A 10,617-nucleotide genomic window follows, 5' to 3' on the forward strand; every position below is an offset into this window, starting at 1 on the left:
ATGCAGAGGCTCGTAATACTGCCTCTGGAGCCAGTCCTCCATACCTTTTCATCAGCAGAAGGTGAACTCTAATTTATTCTAGGAATACTGCTGTCTTAAGCAAGATCTCAAGCTCTGTCTCACACATGGATTTTTTTTTTCTGTCTCTGTGTGCCCTAAGTGTGAGTATTTGGAACTGCCAGACTCAATCTAGAATTGCCCCTTCCCAAAGATGGGGCCCCTCTCCTCAAGCTAAACTAATCCAAAAAGCCTTGGAGTCTCCACTAACAGTCTATAAGAGTCCCTATGATTAATGTAGACTCCAGTAAACACTACTTGGATAAGAAAAATCCATGTACAATAATCCACTTCATACATTACATCGCATAACAGTTGGCCTAGGATCCTCCTGCCTGGATGAGGGACCTGTCTGTTTTCCTTATGCGCTGTCATTCCCATGGCCTGATCTCCAGAGTCCTTTCTCATCCTTTCACCCTTCTCAACTGAAAATAAAATTCTGCACCTCCAGCACCAATTCTGAATGCTGGATCTAGATGTGGCCATATCTTCCTTCTGTTTCCTTTCTTCTCCTGAAGTGATTGTTTCAACCTCATGCCATTTTGTGACTTTTTCCTACAATCACTCTGTTTAAGAGCATGTGGCTGGATGGGCAGAACAGCTGACTTCATCTGAAGGTACAGCTCTGAAAATCAGGCCATAGTAGGAGCACTTTGTGCATTTCAGCAAGTACGCTCCCCATCCTCTCTTCCACCCCTGCACATTCACCCTATCCCCAAGACCAACTGATGCCATCAGAAAAGCAGGCATTGGATCTTCCTGCATGGCAGCAGATGCATGGCCACAACATCTCGAGGCTGCATTTTGTATTTGTATGATAAAAGGATGTTTGCAACTGGGGTCCTTGGTGCAGGAGACTATGGAGTCTTCATTCCTGGAGCCAGATTCTGCCCCTGGTTACACCTGTGTAAATCTAGGGGGAATGGTGTTAAAATCAATGTGGTTACCTCAAATTTACAGTAGTAGGGAGCAGAATTTCTCCCCTGGATTTGAAGTCCATTAGTTTGATATCAAGTAGGCTCCAGTTGTGCCTTCACTGGCAGAGGTGCAATTCTCTTGACAACCACTTGACTCTCTGAGGATAGAATTTGGCACAAATGACAAAAATCGGCAAATGACTGAAGTCACTAGTTGAGGTTCTGTCCCTGTGCATTTTGTGGTATGAGTAGAGCAGTTAGCTAGGAGCATTCCTAGGGTAAGAATAATGCTGAGTATAATACAATCCAGTTCTGACTCATCTGTTGTTATACGAACGTGTGGGGGACAACTCGTATCGCCCAAGCAAAGCACAGTGTTCTCTGTAGGCTTATGGATTGGAGCTGCTGGCTAGGAATTGTTTAGTTGTCCCAGTACCCATCCTTGCAGATAAGCTTGGGTCCCTGGAGTCGCCAGTTCATTCTTAACTTCTTTATGTTTTCAAGGTAGTTGAATGAAGTGCCATGTTGTTTTTTCCTCTGTGGATATTTCAGATGAGGGCCTGTCTGCTCTGTGTAGGGATGTAAGACCCTTAAACACCTTTCTAAGAAGTAGGAGTCTCTTCTCTCCACTGTTGTGCTGCATGCTTTGTGCTGGTTCTAGTGCCCTCCTCAGAGCTGGCTGCATATCAGTGGTGCAGTGTGCATATGTGGTTTGCCAAGTGTGAGGGATGACAGGTGCTTTAATAATGTAAAATATCAATGTGGTTTTTGACTCGTTTCAGCTTGAAATCCGTCGAACGGACAGATTCTGGGAAGTACTGGTGCCAGGTTGAGTACAGGGGGAAGAAGGAAGAATCGCAGCAAGTGTGGCTCATAGTGGAAGGTAAGGAGGAATAGCGTTGGCTTCCTCTCAGGATTTTGTCTTGTGTTGGGGACATTAATCCGCTGTTGTCAAGAAGTGGTGAGAGAAGATTTGCTACAGTTTTTCACAGCAGCGGACAGTCACAGTAAATATAAGCTACCACAAAGGGCTAACTATGGAGCAGGAGTAGGAAGTGAGAGTGGTAACAGATGAACTAAGAGAGGATGTGTTGGTTTATGGTTTCTCATTTTTTAAATCTGTAGAGCACAAAGTGAGTGAAAGATCCTCTCATGAGCATACCTCCCCTTCCTGGCCTCATGAATATACCTTCCCTTCCTCCCTTGCTACTTGGGTCTTCAGCTGGCTCATTCTGCAGATCACCTGGAAGAGCTCCATGGATCATTGCTCATCCACAGTCTACAGTGTTAGCATCAGTGTTTTAGTCCTAGGGGAAGCATTTAGCTTTGGAATTTCCATAAGTGGTATTGCTTCAAGTAACAGTGTTTTTTGACTGCAGCAGAGTCTCCTCAACCTGAGTTTTTAATCTTGGATGTGTGTTACACAACAAAGTGGCCTGGTAAAGAGACAGCTTCTGCACATTTGTATCCTAGCCAGATTGGGGGCTCTTTACAGCCTGCAGCCTTCTGTGGCTGTGATCTTATTATGTCTTGCAAGTGGAAAGTAATAGGGTTGCTCAGTATTTAGATGGGAAATCTGCAGGAGCAGCCCATTTGCAGTCAAAACTATTGTTGATTCAATAGGCAGCATTCTTCTTTTTGGGCTGGGGTCCCAGCATTCTGGGGTACTGATGTTGGAAGTGCTATTGTTTTGGATGGAAATTTTTAAACCAAGATTCTAGTCATTCATAGTTGACAAAAGTGGTCACAGAGGTTTTCACAAGAATAGGGATGCATTTTGTCCCCTAGTTTTTCCTCTGTAGTTTTTCAGTGTTCAGTGGCTGTCATGTTCTACTCCAGAGGTGACTGCATTGATATGTTTGGCGGGGGGGGTGCTGAGCCTTAAATATACAATCTTCATTTAGCTCTAGCATCCTTCAGTATGAACTACTATGCAAACAGAGATTATGTTGTTGAGACAAATTTGAATGCATTCCTGTGATTGATCAATTGATTTTTTTTCCCATCTAAAATTCAAGGTGAAATAACGTAATCTTTTCTCAGAAAAATACTGTGCGTATGTGTGTTGTTTCCTATACTCAAGCTAGAGTGTTTGGCCTTATGAGAGACTTTCTTCAAAACTTAGAAAAACAGCTTTGAAACTGGCTCCTATTTCGAATATAGAAGTCTGTCTTACATAAAACATGACAGTATTTGATACCTGGAGAGGTAACACAATAGGTTCACTGTGGTCAGTGTGGCTCCTTCAAAAAGAAGGGTTAAGTTTCCTCTAGAACTTTCTCTCCTTGAAATGACTCATCTCACAATGTGACTGTAATACAGATAGTAGCACTGGCCTCTGATGTGTTCACAAAATAAGTAACTGTTGTATCTGGAAGACTTTTCCATTGAGTTAACCCTATCTACAGGCCAAGCTATGGAAGAAGGTTGGCCCAGTAGTTTGGCTGCCAGCTTGGGGCTGGAAAGATCAAAGTTCAATTCCTTGCTTTGCTACCAATTTTTCTGTGCGACCGTGGGCAAGTCATTTAACTATTCTGGTCCCCGTTTTCCCCATACATGATATGGGGAAGCTAAGACTACCTCATCAAGGTGTTGTAAGGATAAATCCATTACAGGCTCTGGCATTTGGCCAGTGTGGTGATAGGCTCTATATCGCAAGATAGGTAGGCAGCTTGACGCTAGTGTTAGTGTAAGTTTGGTTCTTTTTAATTACCTGTTTTTTCTCAACTGCAATAATCTCTGCAAAAGTGGGAAAACCTGGAGAATCCTGAAGGACTCCCCTCAAGAACCTGTGCAGGGCATTAGAGTTACCTGGAGTCCCATGGAAAAATGGCAGTAGGGAGGGACTCTGTTCATGCAGAGGACAGGCACGTCACTGCATTGTAATCTAACTTCCAACAGAAGTAAGGCAAAGGGGCATAGGAGTGACCCTGGCTGCAGGCTGCGAGGTTTACTCAGCTGCTGACCTCGCTCTTCTTTAGTTATGCCTACGATAAAGGAGAAGATAAAGTGTGCTGATGGGCACTCCCACTACGCACACTAAACAGCACAGTTAAGCCCTTTCTTTCCTTCCTCCTCCTCACAAATGAAAACACTAACTTAGATGACCTATTTTTAATGAAACGTTTATTCCTGCTCCTGTCACTCCAGAAAGGACAGTGTGAAAGCAGGTAAGCAAGACATGAGGAGAGTTGCTTGATGGATAGAAAAGAAGGATTGGGAACCAAAATTTTAAACTTGAGTGGTGAAATGTTAGGCATCTAACATTTTCAGGGTATAAGCACACAAACAACTTGCCATGAGTTTAAAAGGAGGGGGAGGGGACAGTGGATGGAATTTACCATATCACATGCTTCATGGAACTGCCTGTGTACACGTTCCAAAGTGGAAGCTAAACTGTCGCAGCTTAGCCTGTGAAAGCAAGGCAAAGTACCATAGTTTAGCTTTCATCTACCACAGAGTAAGAGCATGCACTTAGGTACTTACTAAGCAGTACCTGATGTGTGATAAAGCCCTGCATCCTTTTATCTCATGGTAAATGGTTTGTACGCTCATACCCTTAGTCACCTCTATAAATACTCTGATTTTTCCGAGGGGTTTAACAACTGCAGCTCCCAGTCATTAAGGCCAGTTGTCTACATGGCAAAGGACAGACTTAAAGTGCTATAACTTCAGCATCCAAGTTCCCAGAGCAGGAATATCATTGACTCCACAGCTACTCTTAGGTGATTGTTCTGCAGCAGTTTTCGGAGTCCTTTTTCCATTTTTGGGTCAGGAGAGTGGGTCATTTGCTTTTAGATGCAAATATTGCCCCTGCTATTGATGCTTGGCCCTCCAAGATTTGAGTACTGAGCGGTGGTCTTTATTGAACTGCACTTTTAAATAAGGCAAGAAACTGAAGTTCAAGCAGGTTATAATAGCCTTCTTTAGGTGATGTAGCTCACCAGAAGCATGTGTCAGCTCTATTGCCTTTAGGTGACTGGTTGAAGTGGGTTGTCTGTTTTAGATTTATAAAAAGCCCTGAGTGGTTTGGGACTTTGATATGCAAGAGACCACATCTCTCACTTTCTCAGCTGTATTGCAGTTTGATATACTGTGGTGATAAGCCACTAAGATAAGAGTGCTCCAGGTACAGTACACTGAGATGATCAAGTTGCCCTTTCCTCAGTGTGAGCCTGATCCAAAACTCATAATCAATGGGAGTCTTTCCATTGACTATGTTAGGGTTGCCAAAAGCAGTATCTGTGAAGCATCCTCACCTTGGAAAATCAATGCTCGCCATTATCCTGAGGTTGCCTGACACTACTGGCTTTGACGTCAAAGCCAGTAAGGCCTGTCAGTTCAGGCTTTGGAGGAAGGGCACAATAAAGGTCCTTGGTTCTTGCAAGCGATACGTTATTTCATGCCATCATTGGCTAATTCTTTTCCAGACTTTGGGTGAGGTTAAACTGCTGGTTCAATGTGGTCATTGAACTGAATTTTTAATCCTAGAAGCAGGAATAAAATGGAATAAAAACAGTTGGTACATCTAAGAATATTGGTTCTAGCTTCTCTGGACCCCAGTTCTCTCTGTAAAGGGGGGTGGATAATATTAACATAAAAAAATCCACTTCACTGGGGCATTTTGCTATTTAATCTATTTACTAAGGGACTTTCAAAAGCACCTCAGGTACCTGACTCCTGTTTACTCTGTTGGAGTTAGGGTCATTATGTCCTGGTGGGCTTCTAGGAAATGTGAACCTTTGTATTTGCAAAATGCTTAGAGGTGCTCAGATGGTGGGTGCTTTGTCAGTGCTGCATACAAAGGTTATTGGAAGCTAACAAAGAGGCAGAAAGAATGACTGAAGATACAGTAGCTTGGTGTTTGCTTTTCTAGGTGTGCCCTACTTTACTGTGGAGCCTCAGGATGTATCTGTTTCCCCCAACGCCCCGTTTCACATGGCCTGTGCTGCTGTTGGCCCTCCTGAACCAGTAACCATTGTTTGGTGGATGGGAGACTCCAGAGTGGGGCTTCCCGACATCTCTCCTTCCATCCTGAATGTGTCAGGTAAGACTGCCTACAGTGTAAAGAGTGCAGAAAGGAAAAGTGGGGAAAGATTTCTCTTGTTAACGCACAGCAAAGTCTGCAGTGATACTGGATAAATGTGTAACATGAGATTAGGCCTCAGCTGAGCTGTGATGCAAATAAGTCTTGTCTGTACAGCAGAGGCCACTCAATGGTGTAATCGTTCCCTAGTACACTTTCCATGGCACAAACCAGATGGAGCTTACAGTGGTGTAGCGGGTACTGTGGTAAGCATGGTACTAGAAGATGACCTGTCAGGGACTCTAACTTCACTGCAAGGAGTATATATGTTCTTGTTTTTAGCAAACTGTTTTGCTATAACATCTGGTCTATGGGTCCAAATATCTCCAATCATGTTGCACGCTATCATTCCCTGCAGCCAGACCATTTTTTCTTGCCTACATTCCTACTGAAACCTGTGGCCTGCTCCATTGGGAACCCCGGTGGATGCTGTGCTTTCCCTGTCCCCTGCAGCCATGTTGGACACCTGCACAATTAATCTCACAATTAAAATGGTGTGAATGCATTATTGTGGAAGGTGACAAATTGACAGCCTTGGAGAGCAGAGTCCTGTCTCTGCCCCAGAGCAGGCACAAGGCAGATGGCAGGAGTGCAACCTTTCCCATCAGTGTGTATCAGCTCTGAGCCAGAAGGGGACAAGTCAAATGAATAGGTAATTTGGCCTTTCTGCTGAGACTGCCAACAAAGGAAGGGTAACTGGAATGTGACTGTCTGACCCCTAGAACCTATTCTGTAGCTGTCTGCTTCTTTCCAGTTGGCAACCAGACGACCATTGGGTGATAATGTTTTATGATGTGTTCACCCCTGGGCCAAATCTGAATTGGCAATTTAGAGACAAAAGGCTTTATGTGCCAAATTCATCTTCATTAAAGTTAATATGGTTACACTAACAGTAAATTTGGTTCTGTGCGTCTCTGACCATCCCTTGAGCCTTCCAATCATATAAATTAGGTTCAATGGGAAGACTTAATATGTAAATCGAAATTCAGGTTGCAGTTTGTGGTGGTTTTGTCATCCGCTCTCTCTTTTGTGGAGCTACTTTCAATTGTTACAAGAAGGAAGTTCAAGTTGCTCTGGTATGATATAATCTGTCAGTCAAAGTGGAAACAGGAGTGATACACTATCAGGAGGGGAAAGATGCCCAGGAAGCAGTCTCTCTTCACCCACTATCCTGATGTCATGACTTCTCAGAGAATTGGTTTTGTAGGGGAAATGACACAGGGCCACAGAAGAAGGCTGGTTAGTCATCATGGCACTAAGGGTGCTGTGAGGGAAAAGTAGATGGGGGCTTTATTGCATGTCAAATGCTCCACACAATTGCCCATATGCACAATCTTATACTGTGGTAAATCAAAGCCAAACAGAGGTATTTTTTTATCCTTGGTAGAGCTAATAGAGCTCTGTAATGCTAAGTTGCTGTGAGTAAGCTGCTACTTGCCTTGTGATAAGGGCGTGTACACAGGCAATTACAGTAGAACAGCTGATATATGGTAAAACCCCACCTTTTTTTATCCTGATGTAAGGACATAGCACTGAGAACAATTTACATTTTGTGCTGTAAATCACTTCCTCGTTGTCTGCACTGGAATCTTGGTGCATTTGTTCTTCCTCCTATACCCTAAACATATGGGAGCCAAGGGTGTCTGTACACATGCCGAGAGGCTGCTCTGATGCACTGTAATTACAGCACATCAGAGCAGGCTCGATTAATCTAGTCTGTTGGAGTGTGCTAACTGGCATGCTGTAGCCAGCCTTCACAGCCCTGCCAGCACTGTACCTAGACTCCTGGCGGCCCCAGGTGAACTTTTAGTATTGGCCTCCCCTTCACCAGAGGTAGTAATAATAATAATCAGACAATGGAAAAAATTACCATTTTGGGACCTCAGGTGGCTGCCCAGTTCACCCATGCCTGTGTCCGGCCCTTGGTCCCTGTTCTCCAAAATGGCGCCGAGGGCACTTTAAAACTCGTTCGATGAGCTTTAGGTGAAGCGAGCCCACCGCCATTTTGAAGCATGGGGACATTGATATATGAGATGCTCTGGGTGCTTTAATGAGAGCGGCTCTCAGAGCTGGTCTATTTAACGCACGCCCTTCCCCCCAAGCACATATGAAAACGCTCCGTGAGGCTAGCTTTTCCTGGTCTAAGCTGACATTGCTCTGAGCATTAGACCTAAGAAACAATGTTGTTAGCTAGTGGAAAGTCCGTTCCTACTATCCTTCCGCAGAGTCCTGGGGTGGTGGCCAACTGGGGTGTGCTCTCATTCTAGGGATTCAACCCCTGCCAGGCAGAGAGGTGCTTAGATCTAAAATAGTGAATGATCTGTCATGTTTATCTTGTCCTCTTCAAACCAGGAGGAGGATTAAGGAAAATAAATCCTCTGTACTGGAAATTCAACTAGCAGTTACTTAGAACATATCCCATTCTAGTAGTCCCTGGGCTTTGCCTGTTGGTCTTGCCTTTGAAACAGCAAACAGCTTTCAGGGCTTGAAGCTGCATATCCTGATAATGAGTGGTCACAGTGCCTAGGCCTGTTAGAACAGGGTAAATTTTGGGGGCAGAGAGGGTGAGAGAATGAGCTTGGTTTGGTAGAAGAAAGTATGGAATTAGTAAAGAAAATAATAATTGTTAAAGCGGTAACTAACTAAAGCAAATGTCTTGATCTAAACAAACAATTGGCCCCTGGCTGATGTGGGGAGCAGACTGCTGTGTTGGGAAAGCAGGGCTGCCAAGCAAGCATTTGGGTGGGGGGAGGAGGGGAATCTGGGTTCACAAGGTCTATTGTAACCTCTCTGGGGCAAAGATGATGTGTTTCTCTGCCTACTACAATCTGGCCACTACTGCACTCTGAATAATAGCAATACTGCCTGGTCTGTTGCCAGCTGGAATGCTTTTCTCAGTGGTTGGGTGGGATAAATGGAAGATATTAAAATGCTTCGCTCTTTTATTCCCTGCAGTCTCTCCTTTCTTCCACCTCCTCTCCACCACCCCTCCTGCTTTTCATTCTCTGTCAATTTCAGTCCTCCTGAAGATGAGTCACATGCAGTGAATGCAGGCAAAGTGCAAGCTACTCGCTGCACACAGCTTGAAGAAAGCATCTCCCACCTAACCTGCAAGCACAGCTGCCATTTCAATCATTGGCCTGTCTTGAACAGAGCCTTATAGAGCAGGCTAGGGGAAAGCACAGTGATGGCAAGTACTGGATTTTCTTCTCCAGGTGACTTTGCCAGTGCATCTCAAATCTGATTAATTTGGAAACACTCATCTTGGTCTTCTCAGAGTTGTCTGTCAACAACAGTCCTGCAGTATGCTTTGGGATGCAGAGGCCTGACCCTGCCATGCCCTGTCCATCATCTAGTGACTTATATCCATGCGAGCTGGGTGTCAGTACTGTTCTGCTTCACTAGCATTTCATGTCCACTTCACAGTCATTTTGCATTGTTGTGTATGGCTATTCAGGGTGAAGGGCAAGGGGCAACCTGTCTCTAGGCTGGAAGCACCAAACCCTGTTTCCTTGTGACTTAAACTAGATTCATAGCCTGTTTGCAGTGCATTAGATTTTTGGATTTCAGTTGTGCCCAGAGCTCTTGATGAGCATCAGGTATCTGCTGCAATAGGCAGGGAGTAAACACATGGGTAAACATAGGCCTTGCCCACAAAACTCCCAATCAGTGAGTGCAGCTAACAATCAAAGGGAAGCAGGGGCAGGAGGTTGAGGTTAGTAATAACAAAACAGCAGGCATGAGGAGAGAGCTCCCAGCTTCACACTCCTGCTTCCAGCTTCTCTTGCTTTTGGTGTTCTGTGTAAAACACCAGTGGGGGGGCTCCTGTACAATCCCACATGGTCTTCATTTTATACGAAGCAAATGACATGTTAATTGCACACAAAAAAATCCACTTGCATCCAGTTCAGGTCCAGTTGCATGTATGGTATGAGTTGGATGTCAAACATAATTGAAATTCTGCTGGAGGTTGAAGCAGGATTATATAGCCATTTGTGTCTCTTTGTTTTTCTTTCCTTGGCCGATCTCCAGGTATTAATCAAAGCGCAGTTTTCTCCTGCGAAGCCCACAATGTAAAGGGACTGTCTTCATCCCGGACAGCCACTGTCCAAATTAAAGGTGAGAGAACTCCTGTGTGAAAGAGTGGCCGGAGGAGTCCCATATTTGGGAGGGGATGAAGGGGTGATGTTGACTTCACGGGCTGTCTCCGAGTTGCCTTAGAGCTGTGCTGGTTACAGCTCTGAGCCAATGAAACAATGCACTGTGCTATAATGGCTTCTCACTGTTTGATATGCAGGCCCATATCCCTGCAGTGAAATTGGCAATTGAAAACAAACCACAGCTGAGTCAGGAAACCTGGTGTAAAATAACAGATTTTCCTTAAAAATGAGAGAGTCAAGGCAGCAGAATCATTTGTTAAAGATATGGCTGGATGTAATCTAAAAGTGTAACGAGAAATCTTCCCTTCCCAGAGACAGATGAGTCTCTGGAGCTGGAGAGACCTTTTCCTCCTTTTTGCAATGTACTGGCATCTCATTAGACACTGAAAGGAGAGAG

The 10,617-nt window shown here is 44.5% G+C and overlaps 1 protein-coding gene across 4 annotated transcripts in view; it reads left to right on the top strand.

Annotated features, from left to right (window-relative positions):
• The window catches only part of TYRO3 (TYRO3 protein tyrosine kinase), a 66,517-nt gene that overhangs the window by 1,983 nt on the left and 53,917 nt on the right, over positions 1–10,617 (top strand). Inside the window, exons 2-4 of one of the 4 annotated variants that reach the window (XM_006024611.3) lie at positions 1,757–1,857; positions 5,851–6,021; positions 10,093–10,179. In XM_006024611.3, coding sequence (XP_006024673.1) covers positions 1,757–1,857; positions 5,851–6,021; positions 10,093–10,179 — 359 coding nt within the window. The remainder of the gene's footprint in view (positions 1–1,756; positions 1,858–5,850; positions 6,022–10,092; positions 10,180–10,617) is intronic. The other 3 variants (XM_025205307.1, XM_025205308.1, XM_025205309.1) reach the window with 3 other exon arrangements.

This window comes from Alligator sinensis, unplaced genomic scaffold, assembly GCF_000455745.1.
Source record: "Alligator sinensis unplaced genomic scaffold, ASM45574v1 scaffold108_1, whole genome shotgun sequence".
Lineage (NCBI taxonomy): Eukaryota > Metazoa > Chordata > Crocodylia > Alligatoridae > Alligator > Alligator sinensis.